This window comes from Balaenoptera ricei, chromosome 4 (assembly GCF_028023285.1).
Source record: "Balaenoptera ricei isolate mBalRic1 chromosome 4, mBalRic1.hap2, whole genome shotgun sequence".
Classification (NCBI taxonomy): Eukaryota; Metazoa; Chordata; class Mammalia; order Artiodactyla; family Balaenopteridae; genus Balaenoptera; species Balaenoptera ricei.
Window position 1 is genome coordinate 92,903,013 of NC_082642.1, and position 14,351 is coordinate 92,917,363.

Below are 14,351 nucleotides of genomic sequence, written 5' to 3' on the forward strand. Positions count from 1 at the left end.
GACAGGGCACAGTGGGGACAGGGCCACGCAGCGGCAGACTGACAAGCTCTAGTCCACGTTTAGCTAATGCCTTGGCAGGCTGTGGGCAGACTAACGCAGGTAGAGAGCTGCTCTCAGCCACTGGGCCAGATATAGATACTGTAGAACCGTGAGCAGGTCAAAACTCCCCGGAGACCACCTGAACCTCCCCAGCACCAAGTCTACTAGACAAGATGCAATGCAGGATATTTTGACATAAAACTCTCAAAATACCCACAGCCCCCTCCTTGTCGTTCCTGCCTGGCAAACAGATGGACACACACACACACATCAGCGCGTTACGCCTGGGCTTAAGTACATGCCGTTAGTTCAGGCTCAGACTCAAGGAGACACAGGAGCTGCTGTGAGGTCAGCCTGCGGCGCAATCCCATCGCATCTGCCCTCAGAAGACAAGAGGCACCTCTCCCCAGCAGCTGCCACCACAGCATGGTCCCCACAAGCACTGGAAGGGAGGAATGTGACACTTGTCAGGGGGCCTTGTTCCCTCTGTGGGGATTCGGAGAGGAGAATGGAAACAGAGACAGCAATGCCAACTCCCCGGGGTGCTCAAGCTCCACCAGATGGATGCCACGTGGTAGGGATGGGAGGCCGCACGGCAGAGGCAGAGGCGGGAGCTCAGCTCTGGGGAGAATGAGACCCAGGTGTGCATCACCCCTTGACCACTGCTGCCTGTGTGACCCCCGGGCTAGCAATGTAAGTGGTCTGAGTCTCAGCCTCCCCATCTGTAAGGTGGAGACAACACCTGCCCTGCAGGCTGAGGGCAGAGCCAACACCTGGGAGGGCGGGCAGAACTAAGCACCAGCAGGGGGGGCCTCTACCAGCACAAGGCCTGAGAGCCTGCCTCCCCGTCCATGGTGGGGTGACACTTCCACCGGGAATGGGGATGTCACTCCACTCCCCAGGAGAGAGGATGAAGGGGGCACACATGAAGCCCTTCACCACCCCCCCCCACTTCAGTCAGTGACTTGATGAGATGGAGGAAGTGGGACACCCATTGGGTCACATTCAGGAGTTTACTGCCTGTCCTCACAAGTGTGGCCTCTCTCCCCCAGCTCGGCCGGTCTACAGCCTGCAACAACATTATCCCCCGTGACTCCTAAACAAGTGTCAGTCAGCCAGCTGTCCCCATGGGTGGAGTACTGGGTGAAGAAGTTATTGAGGGGAAGAAGAGATTGAAGAGTAACAGGAAGCTCTGGGCCAGGCCAGTTGCCACTTGAGCTTTACGAAAAATAGAGCTCGTACTGTGATCCCTATTGGAGTTTATCTTTCAACTGATTTACTTGGGAGGAAGGGGAAGAGAGAAGACTAATTATCACTCTCAAACCCCAAAAGTTAGAGCACCAGCCCTTTTATTTTCTCATTAATTCAGTCAACAAACATTCACTGAATAATCAGTAGGTCCTCGGGACCCAGATTTGTCACAACTAAAGGCTTCCACTGCCTTTAGGTTCCTTCATCCCAATCTTTGATCATTTAGGATCAAAGAATCCTAAAGGACTTCCCAATTAGGGAATTGGTGTTTCCCAGGAATAAACTGAATTATGAGGCCATGACTGCTTGGTTGGACTAGTAAAATAAAAGCACAAGCTTGTTTCATTAAAAACAGCAGCAACAACACAATCTGGGGATACCTGGGACCCAGGAGGCCAGCCAATCTGATCCCTCACAAGTATAAACTTAACAGCTCCGAGTTTTCTCCCTCCCTCTCCACTACTCATTGTTCTATGACACCTACAAGGAACCTAGCTTCTTCTGTCCCAGCTTTCTATTCTACAAAGATAATAAGCCTGCTCGCAGCTCTGCCTGCTGTGATGAGGAGGATGGTCACCCTTCCAGACAGCCTGGGGAGTCGGGGTGAGGCAGGGGGAATGGCACACACACTTTGGTGCACACTGCTAGTGAACCTCTCTCTGTGATTACCTACTGTCATTACGCTGAAACCTGCACGGTTATACCATGACCCTGCCTTGTGACACGTACTGTATACTGACATCTCTGTTTTAGTCTCGTTTAACCAATGTGCTGAGACCTGAAGGGTCCTAAGATAAATGAAGGGAGGCCCGTCCTTAAGGGACTACGCAGGCAGGATAATTCCTGAAGCAATTCACAGCTGGGCAGGTAGTAAGATCCCTCCAAGGAGAAAAAAAAAGGGGTGAAACCAACAAGTGAATATTAATAGAGAGACTGACCCGGGGTTAAAGAGCAGACCGCCTGGGCAGAGCCGGCTCTAATAGGAAGTGGGACTCCAGGGCCTCTTTCCATGGGCAGGCACACCCCTGGGGCAGGGAGGGGTGGGGGGAGGCTGGGTGGGGGTCACCCAGCAATCAACATGGGCTGGGGAGAGGCTGTTGTCATAGTGAACAAGCCACAGGCCCAAGTCAGGCAGAACCCACAGAAGGGCATCCAGCCCTGGGGAGGCATGGTCAGCAGGGTTGAGATGGGAGGAACCTGTGCTGGGAGAACTTCTCAGGAAGGGGGATTGGAGGCAGGCTTTTAAGAGGAAACAGAACCCTGTGCCACAGCCTGTGGTACCCACTCGAGCCACAGACATGCCTGGGCACACCCACCTCCCATCACACACAACCCCCCTCGCTCCGGCCTTTAGTCCTTTGGCTTCCTGAAGGCACATGTAGCTCACAGAGATACAGCTCTGAGGCCACACACGGGCTCTAATCCGAGGTTTTTCAATCCATGGTGGGGGGGGGGGGGGACCAGTTAGACTTCAGAGGTGGCCCAGATGGGGGAATATCTGTGGCTTTGAGGACATACTGTCAACTACTCTACTCCACAGTTGTAGCTTGAAAGCAGCCACAGACAACATGCAAATGAACAGAGGTGGCTGTGTTCCAACAAAAATTAATTTACAAAAAAGGCAGCCAGCCCACAGGCCATGATTTGCTGACCGTTTGTTAGAGGGTTACGAAGTAGTAGGAAAAACCAATTAATGTTTAAATAAAACAATGAAAAAGAAAGTATCAACGTGCTCTACATCCGGTGGAGTCGATGGCAAGTAGTAAGGGTTAAGTATGGTTTAGTGAAACTTTTCAGCTTACTTATATACACTTTATATAGCTATAGTACTGGGCTGCAATGTAAAATATGTTTAATACTACAAATACAGTCCAAAAGTTTGAAAGCCACTGCACTGATCCAACCCCTTCCTTCCCTTACAGAAATGGGAACTGAGGCACAGAGTGGTGAAGGACTTGACCAAGGTCGCCCAGCCTGCTGCTGGCACAGCTGGAATTAGAACCCAGGTCTTCTGGTCGTCATCTCAATGATCCTTCTGCTGTTCCCACGACCTCTTGCCTCATATAGAGACCAAACCCCAAGAGTGGGCCCCTTTCTCCCTGGTCCTGATCCCTCGGCCCTCCCAGGTGGCTCTGCAGGAGCCAGAGCTGGACGTGCAGCCGCCCCGAGGCCGGCCAGGCTCCGGGCGGTCAGCAGCAGCAGCCAAGGAGAGCGAGCCAGGGCCGAGGTACGGCTCCACCAGGCACACGGCTGCCAGCAAAGGGCTACAGGCCCGCAGGAGGCAGAGGGCGGGGAAGGCAGAGGGACCTGGAGCAGAGACCCATGTTGCTGCTGGGGGAAGAGGGCAGAAGGATGCGGAAGCTAGTGAGAGGAAAACCGATGTGGACCGCAGGAGAGGCGGAGCCAGACGAAAAGGCAAAGACAAAGGAAAAGAGGTGCAGGCGGAGACGGTGTGAGCACCGTGACCGGGCGTTCTAAGTGGAGGCCCGGGGCTAGTTCCCAGTCCCCCTCGCGCCCCCAGCGGCCCCACCCAGAGTCTGAATGTCTGACTTGAACCCAAAGGAGAAAGTCACTCACAGGAAGCATAAAACATCATCAAGATCGGCTTCTCTTCCTTCTTCAGGAGCCGTCGGAAGTCCTGAGGCACAGAGAACACTGCAGGTTACAGACAACGCAGGAACGGAGACGACATTCCGGGGAACCACGGTGGCGGGAGGAGTGCGGCGGGGGTTTGGAAATCCCATGGTCTGACTTGGGGGCTGGAGGTGCAGTGCAGAGTCCTGGCACGTCAGGGGCGGAAAGACCCTCACGAGACCATCTATTCTAGCCACCTCACATGTTACAGATGGGGAAACTGAGCGCCCGAGGGGACAAATGGCTTTCCAAAGGCCACCTGGTGGGATGAAGTAGTGGGAACCAGGTTACCAGCGTTACTTTCAGCCCCCACTGAACAATGAAGACTGCAAGGAGATAACTGGGTCCCGTGAGGCTGTCTCTTCTTATTCGATCTGTGAAGTGGCTCTGTTGTGGTGGTGCTTGCTTTCATGGAGGCCCAACTTGGCCAGGCGCGGATCTGCTCATCACATAACATGGGGTTAACCCACCGCTATGAATCTCCCCCAGCCCAGCCCTACAGCCACCATCCAGGGCCCGAGGAGACCATGGTGCACACAGGAGCGTAAGGATGAGATGCGCCCCCATCCCCGGGAGGCTACAAGCTAAATGGATTTCTGTTTGTAAAACCTTTAGAACAGCGCCTGGCTCGTTATCAGACAATATATAACCATTTGTTAAATGAATATAATAAAGGTAAAAAGACAAATGGTCACAACAGTGCTAATGGAGATACTTCAGTGTAAAGCAGGGTAGGAGACTTTTCTTCCAACCAGAGTCAATGATGTTTGGGAAAAAGCAAATCTGTCAAGGACTGCGGAGTAGCACCATGACAGAGCATATTTTGATTAAAATAAGCTCCTCTAACCAGTTTCCATGGAAGAAAATTAGAGGTTTTTCTCTCTTGAATAATAAGGAAAATAAGAGGAAATTTCAAAATGCAGCTTTCTGGCAGCAACAAGGCATTAGGTAGATAGATGATGGTACATCCCGCACAATGGAATACGACTGCATCATTAAAAATGATGAAGAGGAATATTTCATGTCACAATAAGATGTGCATGTTACATTAAGTAAGGGTGAAAAGCAAGTTACAAAACAGCATACAAAATGTGATGACACTTTTGTGAGTAACGATATTTATGTGTGCATTAAGCAGAAAGCCTGGAAGGCTACAGAAAATACTGGCAGTGGGTATCTCTCAATGGGGAGGGATGGGATGATTTATTTTTTTCTTTTATGCTTAAGCTTAGTTTTCTAAATTTTCAACAATGAACATATAGTGCTTATAATTTTTCAGTTAGATTAAAAAGATTACAAATATTTTGTGGGAATTTAAAACATTGCATAACAAATTCTGAAAATGTTTACTCTTATTTACATAACTAGAGGGTTAAGGCACTCATTTTAAGACAGAATTAGTAACGAAGATCTTTGACCCTGACTAGGGGTGGAGGATGCTTTGAAAATGATCTTCTGGAATCCCTGGAGCTAAAACCAGTAAAAGATCTGAGAAGAAAAGGTTTTTCTGAGCCTGTAGCAATTTGGTTTCATACCCTGAACAGTAACAATATCACATTACATTCATAGATGCTTAATTACCTTCAAATTAAGTGTGGAACTCTAAGCTTACAAATAGAAATCGGCAATTCAAACTTGAATTTGGAACTTGTTATTTTACGTGGGGATTCTATTAGCAGAAAAGCAGCAGCACACAGTATAACAAGAGGACTGCCTACAGGTGTGGGAAAATATTTCTGTTTAATATTTCTAGTTACAGAAGAGCAATTTCAGAAGTTTCAGGACATGAACATTTTGGGGGAGGCGGCAGGCAATCACTTTCCAGAGAGGCTGAAAACACGTATTATCACAAAATCTACCCGGGAGAAACCATCAGTTTAGGCTGTTTGTCTTTTCTTGGCTATAGGCACAGGTGCCACCACCTCCTGACACCTGCCCCTCCTCCTTTCCCCCAACATGCCTATTAAAAAGGCTTCATCTTCAAGCTAAGGACACTGGCACTTTCTATCCCAGAAACGCTGATGCCCATCCCCTAAATCGAATCACCCCTCAGTTGAAAGGCCCACTTGGTTAGCCCACGATGATCACACATGATCTCTCCTGCAGAAAGTATAAATGGCGTCATTTTCTTCTGAGCTAACAAGCATCAAGAGTCAATAATTTTAAATGAAAAGGGGAGGCAGAGGAAGATAAAAGGCACATTTTATGTTATCAAGGGAAAAACGAACATTCTCCTTCCATCTACAAAAAAGCACTGCTTGTCTCACAGGCCATTTGAAATATGACAAAGAAGTTCTTGCCCATCCTAACGTAAAGGCACAGCCAAGCAAGTAAGGCACACATGTGTGCATGATACAAACACAGGTACACATGGATAAAGAGGCACATGCAGGCCAGGTGGGGCAGGCTTTGAAAGGAGGAGGGTCAGGGTTGCAAGGAGACTGTACATCAGAACCACCCTTCTGACCCCAGCCCCCCACACCAGCCAAATCCAGAAACTGAAGTAAATAACTTGTTCAAAGTTAACACAGTGACCCAGAATTGTGAAGACCTGACCCAAGTCTCTGGCAATCCAACCCAAACCCCACAGACTATTCTCAAAACAAAAAATAAAAACAAACAAAAAAACAAAACCCACTTTAAAATAAAACCCAAAAAACACAAAGGCAGTCCCAACAACCGAATAACCTAATGAGGAGAAAACATTTAAACAATATTCCTATAAGGAAAATCTAAACACGTTAAAATACATTATATAAGGCAGCGAAGAACAGGCAAAGGGTTCAGGCAGTCAGCCTGTAATCTCCTGTTGGTTCCATCACAGAGCTGGGAAGGGGAACCAAATGTTAGGGCTGGCCCAGCTCCCTTCGAGGTCCCAAAATACTCCCACTTCTCAGTTCCTTGGGCATCTCTCCTGGGAGACCCTGGTTAGGGGGGAAGCTTTCAGAGCCCATCAGAACTGATATGGAAAAATTACCTTTTCATTGTCAATGTGGACAACATCTTTGGCTCCAGGATCTTCTTCCCACAGTGGGGGCCCTTTTGGATCCTTCAGAAACGCCACTACGGACTGACGAAAACAGAGAAGGGAAAACTTGTTTTAGCCAGGAAAAGAGGGAGGTGGGGGAATCAGGAACCTGTCCTATTCCCTACCTGGAGACCCAAGTGCCTGGAACGGGACGCATGTGCCCTATGGGCAAACGACTGGGGGTGCGCCATACCATCAACCACTGACGGCTTCCTAAGGGCCCTAAAAATGCACCCCACCAGGATTTTTCAGCCACAGGACACCTAACTCTGGTCCACTGACACCTACGATGCTTCTTCATGGACAAGAGAGGAAATCTGAGACAATTAGTCGGCTTATTCAAAACAAAGTCACGTGCTTCTAATAAATCTCACCTCCTCCAGAAAGTCTCCCTGATCAATTTGAATAAAGGTCTTCAATCCTGTGCAAAGATACTTACACATCAGGCAGCCACTAAAACTGTCAATCGCATAAGCAAGTAATCACAGCTGCTTGTAACCGGCTTGGTATTTCATGATCTAAACTGGTTTGGGAGTGTGTTAGATCCTGATCATCCTCTGTGAGGCTCAGGTGGGAAGCCCCCAGGGCAGGGTGCTCATCACTGTGGCCCCCCCGGTTGCTGGATTTCTCTCCTTAAAGACCCCCTTCGACACGGACCAAGACCCTCAGGATAAAGGGCTTACTTAGCCTTTGACATGTGGACAAGTGAGCAAATTCAAATCTCTGCTCCCCTCGGGCAGGACACACATGGAACAGGAACAGGGGGCACATCGCTTTGCTCCCCTCCCCACTTGCCACAGTTCACTGATCCAGGACAGAAGCTGCATTCCCTTCCCTCTCAGACAGTCATGTGGGAAATGCTGCTCAAAGCCTGCGAGAGCCAGAAACGGGTAACAGAAACCAGCCGGGCCTCCGTCCCTCCAGCCCTGGAAGGGAGCTGCTGGCCGTCCAAGTCAACAGATGAGCCCTCAGTGTCCCCCAGTTTGATGCAAGATTCTGTTACTCCTGCCCACTTTGACCAAGCTCCAGTGAGCAGATGAGGAACTGGGTGCGCTGGGGTGGAGGAGGGAGGGAGGTCTGCGGTGAGAAAGGAAACACCCCCTAGTGAGCCTGTGCATCCAGCCCACCCACCGGTCACACACAGAGGACCTGGGAGGCTTGTTATTTCTGGAAATTCCTATTTGGAAAGAGCACTACGGGAGAGTGGGAGACAGCCAGGACTTCGCAGAATTTCATTCAGGTAATGCTCTCTGTCTGTCCAAACAGAGCTGTGAAATGCCTGCTGGCAAGAGAAGTGGGCCATTTCCACCACGCAAAGGCAGATCGGCCTTCTCTCAGTCCCTAGTGAGAGCTTCACCGTGACGATACCAGCCAAAGTGGAAGCAGCAGGGCCGCCCCGAAACCCATACTCACTCACAGCCACGAGCCACGTGAGAAAGATGCTTATAGGTGCCCACCCGCCTGCTGTTCCAGAAGATCCAGTGCCGGTGCTCTCAATTTGGGGTACACAGTGGACTTTAGGAGTCTGTGAAGCCCCAGACTCACAGGAAAACACTTCCTTCAATGTATGCATGCACACTGTTTCTAGGGAGAAGGTCCATGGCTTTCAGGAGATTCTCAGTGGGATTAGGAACCCAAAATAGGTAGGACCTACTGCTCTGGGAGGCTCCTGTCCCATCCCAGCATGAGCTAGTAAGTTAAAGGGCTAGCACCACCACGCCTGCCTCAGCATCAAGGAAAAAAGACGAATGTGGATGGAAAAAGGAAAAATATTCACTTCTTTTAATGTAGTAATTGAAACATTCATACTACCAATCTTTTGCTTTTCAGGTGATTATTCTTCTTTAATTGAAGTTGAATAATTCCATCCACAGGTTCTTAGTCTCCAAATCAGTCTAACCAACAAGATCTTGGGTAGAAAGGTCTGCAGGGAGGAGCACCTGGGACACTGCCATCAGCTGCTGTCCTATTCTGGGTGCTCTGAATCCCAGGGAAATTGCCCAACACCCTGCACCTTGGTCTGCATGGCTGGGAAACCACACCCACGGCCACAGGCCTTCGGAGAAGGTCACCCGAGGGCCCCCTGAATTTCGCCTTCCAGGCACCTCTGGTCCTCACCACTCATATACAGTAAGGATTTTGCTGGACAGTCGGCGGACAAGCAAAAGGCCACTTCTACAGGAAGGCCCCCTCTTTGAGTTCCCCACTCTTTACACTCTCATTTATCTGGCCTCTGGACTCTAGGGACCCCGGCCTAGTCCCTGTGACCTGGCCCCCGCAGAACCGTACAAGGTGACAGCAACAACAGCCAGACCATGAGCCTGAGCCTGTGCACCCACCCTGCTGGGGGGCTCCTTCATCCTTCTGGAGTTAGAGGCTCAGGAGAAACCCTGAAAGGAAAACTGATCCGTGACCAAGGAGGGCTTTGTTCGTGGCTGCTCCCTGTAAGAAGCAGGAGCCATCAGGCAGTCACGGGGAGCTCCACCATCGCCCCCCACCCTGGAGAACCCCAGGGACTCTACTCCAGTCCTTGATGGTCCCATGCGCTTCGGGGACCCTGGGACCAAGGATGCCCTCTCTCTGCCCAAGACCCTGACCCCGTACAATGCTCAGCCCACTTCTCCAGCTTCTTGATGCTGAAATCACAGGAAGGACGGGAGCAAGCAGGTCCCACACACCTGGTCTTTGTAAGGAGGCAGACAGAGGCCAGAACTTGGCCTCCCTCACCCAGGCAAGTCCAGACCACCTGGGCTCCTCTCCTGCTACTGCAGTTCTGAGCAGCTGCCGGTCTCTGCTCCACAAGCCCAGGAGAGACTCCTCAGAGGGCCAGCTAAATATAAACTGAACACAACCTCTAAACACAACACGAGAAGCCCCCGCCCCCTCTCTCCTTCAGCACCTCCCCCACCCCACCCAGCGAAATCTGATTCCTACGGAGCACGTGTTCCCTCCAAGGACTTCAGCTGACGGCTTAACACAGAATAAGAGGGGTTAAGTAACTCTAGTTGGGAGAATTTTCTCTAAGTGGTTAAGTGGGTGTTAAGATGATGAGTTATCAGGCTGAGCCTGTGTAAGGTAAAAGCTGCAGCAACTTAAAAAAGAACAAGTGTTAGTGGATAAACAAGAAATGACCAGGGAGGTGGGGGGAGAGAGGCAGAGGGAGAGGGGCACAGCTGCACAGACAGATGGACAGACAGAAAAGAATGGAAGGAAACAGATGGAAAGAGAGAGACAATGAGAGAGGAGCCCAGGGTCTAACGCAGTCTGAGAAGCAGGAGAGTCAGAGAGGGTGGGTTCAGCATATGCTGGAACAGAAGAAACACATGGCCCCAGACAGGGCAGGGGGATGCTGCCTGGACCAGAGGCAAAAGAAGACTGACTGGAGGAAGGGAACGCACATGTTGAAGGAGGAGAACCCAAGGGCAGTGGAAGGACTCAGGGCTGGGGGAGCTGCTACGTGATGAACAGGACAGCACCTGCAGGTCAGAGGATCTACATTTTTATTTTCACTGATGCGTTTCCATCTCCTTCTGAATTGCATTTGTAGCAGGGAACGTCTCACTGACATGGGCATCTCATCTGCAATGAGCTGCATCAGCCCCAAAGGTGCTGCCTTGCCCAGGTCCTACAATGCCGTGCTCACCTGGGCACAGCTGGCCCCCTCCAGCCTGTGGGCGGCCCCTGTGGACACCACTGCAGAGGTGAGGGAGGGCTCTGAAGCCACAGCGAAGGGAGACTCAGGCCTTTGCAGGGGAGGGCATGATGTCATACGTCTCACTGGACAGCTGCTGACAGAGTCACAAACTGTCTACAGGTCGGTTATCCCCACTCGTTTAACAGTTACAAACTTTTCCAGGTATTCTGTTGATCCATGTTCTAGAGATGAGAATCCCTCAGGTCATTCGGGAGGGCATTTGTACACTCTGCCCCTCCTCCTCTGCTGAGAATGAGGGAGGGGAATTTACCTTAAATGTCACAGCTCGGTTATATTCAGTATGAAACGCACCATCCCTGTCAAATGAGGAGAAAAATGTGTTAACTTCACGAATGGTTGTGAAGACACTTACCTTTGGTTTCCTGCAGCATCTTAATAAGATTCAGTTATTGAACACAGGTCAAGTTTTTTGTTTTAAGAAATAATTGTAAACACAGGAAAAAAACCATTCTGAAATAAAATTAATCTCACTAAAAATCGCGGTTTGCTGAGAATACCAATGAAAGCTTTCAGCATTTACTTGGAAATTGGAAATGCCCACATGTACTTACTGGTAATGGAATAATTCGACCTTTTTGTCCTTTGCGCTTAGGTCAACTTTCATCTTCTTGCACAATTTTCTACTCTCTGCGTCACTGAAAAACACAAATGTCAGGAAAAAGCACTTGTTACCTGAAGCCCTCACGAAGGTGCTAATGGAGTAAAATTTGCTGGTGGCCCAAGAATAAGGCAGGTAGCTTGGAATTCTCAGTAGCAAGTGAGGCCCTCACTACGCATGGGTTCTCAGAGAACAGGAGGCAGTAGAGAAACCAACAGGATCTGGACTGATTTGGAAAGACAGGGGCAAGCAGATGGGGAGGACACATCACTACCTGTAAGGGGCAACGTGATGGATCCAGACAAAGGAAGTGCCCCAAAAGCTTAGAAGGCAGATGGCCCATTCTAAGAAGGAAAATAAGCTCAGGATAGTGGTTCCCAGTCCTGGCTGCTCATTAGAATCACCTGGGGAAGTTTTTAAGCATACTGATTCCCTGACCCTCCCGCAGATCACGACTTCAGAAGCTCTACCTGCAGCCCCAGCAAGTTTTTGTGTTTAAACCTCTGATGTGTGCCATATGCCACCTGCTATATACCATCAAACCAGAGTAGGAGGGAAATGTTCTGCGATGTAGAAGGAGTTATGAAATCTGACCAGGTATTGACAAAAGCCGAAAAGAGAAAGGGGAAAGGTTTGGTGAAGTGCTAGCGTCTGCAATATCACACTCCTGCAACTCGCCTAATAAGAAGAGTATGCCGGGCGCCATTCACCGTTTACCGGGTGCTCGTGCACGACCTCCTCTAATCTTGGCTCCCTTTCCGTTAGACCAAGGATCTCAAATTGTGGTCCCCAGACCGGCAGCATCACCACCACCCAGGAACCTGTCAGAAGTGCAAATTCTCAGCCCCATCCCAGACCTGCACAGTCCAAGCTCCCGGCGGGTCCTCGAGCAACTGTGTTTTAAGGAGCCTCCCAGGTGATTCTGACACCTGCCCCTGCCCTGCCCTGCTCTTCCTCCTCTCCCCGACATCTCTGCCCCCTCCACGAGGTTCGGCTTCCCCTGTGCCCTACGCCGGCGCCCCCCGAGACCTCACCTGCTCTCACAGCCTCCCCACCACCTCACCACATTCAGCCAGGTCTGCCCAACAGCCAGCCAGAGGCAGCCAGCTACCGTGCCCGCAGGGCCCTGCTCCTCACTGCAGGACCCTTCCCCACATCTCAATGGACTCAGCGAGGGCATCTCCACCACCCCCCCCCACCCCCACTGGTCCCCGGTGACTACACCGCATGAGAAACCTTGTTCTGCCAGGGATGACAGCCACCTGAGGGAAGTCCTGCCGGCTCCCACCTGTTTACCTACCTCAGCACCTTCGACAGCCACCAGCTTCACACAGCTGAGCACCAGCCCCACAGCAGATGGACTCATTACACCATTCAGCTCAATTCTAAAAGCCACACTCATCGATGGACAAGCAAAATTATGGGACCTCGTTTTAAGTGTAAATGTGCAATTTGCAGTTCAAGAAGCGTGTCTTGCGGGACAGGTGTGTGGGTCGGAGAGGGAGAGTGTCAGGCACTCCCAGGGCCCCCCCAGCCCAGCCCAGCCCAGCCCAGGCCCAGAGCCTTCCCTCCCTGCGGAGCCCTGCCTGTGGTGGCCATCACTGCAGCCGCTGCAGCTTCCAGCCCCCCATCGGCACCCCCAGCAAACAGGGGACTAAAGAAACACACGAAGAACTTAGGAAGGAAAGGCTGTGGCCTCTCGCTCAGGCTGGAAAGGGCCTTCTGAGATAGGGAGTCCAGAGAGAAGGGATAAGCTGGGCTGCAGAGGGGACCCAGAAGGGCTGAGAGCGTGCATCAGGAGGCCCTATCAGGGCAGCCCACGCACCCAGCGGCTGAACTCTTACCCTAGAGCCCTGCGGGGTTGCCGGGCTCACCTCCACTGACGGTGGCGATTACAGTTTGGTCTGCCCTGTCCTGAGGGCACTCTGTGGAGAAGCCACACTGACAGGCAGAGGGTCTGTGTGTGTAACTGCATCTGAGGCACCGTTTCCCTGCCCCAGGGGAGACAGGAGGGCTCGACTTGGATGTTTATAACTGTTCCCTTGGCACTTTCCCTGTCTGGCTTTGTTCTGCTGCGTGCAACTGTTTCTGTGACCACCCACCGTGCACCCAAATGTGACAATAAATAGTGGCTGCAGCAGGAACCAGGTCCAGGTGCCCACGGCCCCCCTCGCCCCATGCTGGCATCCAGCAGGGGCACCCAGACTGCAAGGCAGCCCCATGCCGGCTCTCTCCCCCATTGAGCCTGGCTGGCAGCCTCTGCCTATGACTTTACAAAGCAGAGAGAGGAGCGACGGGACCCATCATTGCAACCCCAATCCCTGCCGGCTGTGCGCGAACCCACTCCGTGGAAAAGTCTCACTATCCCGGTGAGCCCAGGCCAGGCTTAGGAGCAACATTCCAAAGAGACTGTGTGAAGCTGGAAGGGCACGGAGGTTCCCCGAGAGCACATCCAGCCCAGCCCGCAGCCTATGGCCCCCACGGCTGTCCAGTGACCACAGCTCTGTCTCTGCCACAGGATTCCTTGTGGAAGACTCTGTGCAACCCTCTCCCCTCCTTAAGTTATAGGACACTCCCCGAGGATTCTCTCCTCTTTCCTGCCCCCTACACACACACACACACACACACACACACACACACGCAAACGCACACATTCTCAGAGGGGTAGGTGGAGAGCCAGCTTCCCGTCCTCTCTGAGCATCTCTGGCACAGACCCCAGAGCCTCAGCCCCCCTCATCCAGCACCATCACACGCCCTTCCCCGTTGTCTCCACACCTGACCAGCATGTCCACTGTCACTCCCCATCAGAAAGGTTTGCTCCACCAAGCCGAGGGCTTTGTTTTGTTCACAGCTGGTTCCCCAGGGTTACAACAGCTGCCGGCACATAGCAGGCGCTCTATAAATAGCCTGAGTGAGTGAGTGAATGATGCCGGCTGTCCCGCTGGGATGAGGCGCTCACTGCTGGCTCTCTGGGCTCTGCCTATTGAGCTCCAGGAAGCCTGCCAGGTGAAAATTCCTGACTGTGCTCTCAGATTGGCTCCCCTCCCTCCTACGATCCTGTCTCTCAGAGTGTGCGTGTGTGTGTG

At 51.6% G+C, this 14,351-nt stretch overlaps 1 protein-coding gene across 1 annotated transcript in view; it reads right to left on the reverse strand.

Annotated features, from left to right (window-relative positions):
* Nucleotides 1-14,351, reverse strand: part of PDIA5 (protein disulfide isomerase family A member 5) — a 91,169-nt gene that overhangs the window by 46,152 nt on the left and 30,666 nt on the right. The window contains exons 4-7 of the mRNA XM_059920967.1: nucleotides 11,219-11,302; nucleotides 10,918-10,963; nucleotides 6,902-6,994; nucleotides 3,868-3,928 (exon numbers count right to left, since the gene is read on the reverse strand). Of these exons, the coding sequence (XP_059776950.1) occupies nucleotides 3,868-3,928; nucleotides 6,902-6,994; nucleotides 10,918-10,963; nucleotides 11,219-11,302 (284 nt within the window). The remainder of the gene's footprint in view (nucleotides 1-3,867; nucleotides 3,929-6,901; nucleotides 6,995-10,917; nucleotides 10,964-11,218; nucleotides 11,303-14,351) is intronic.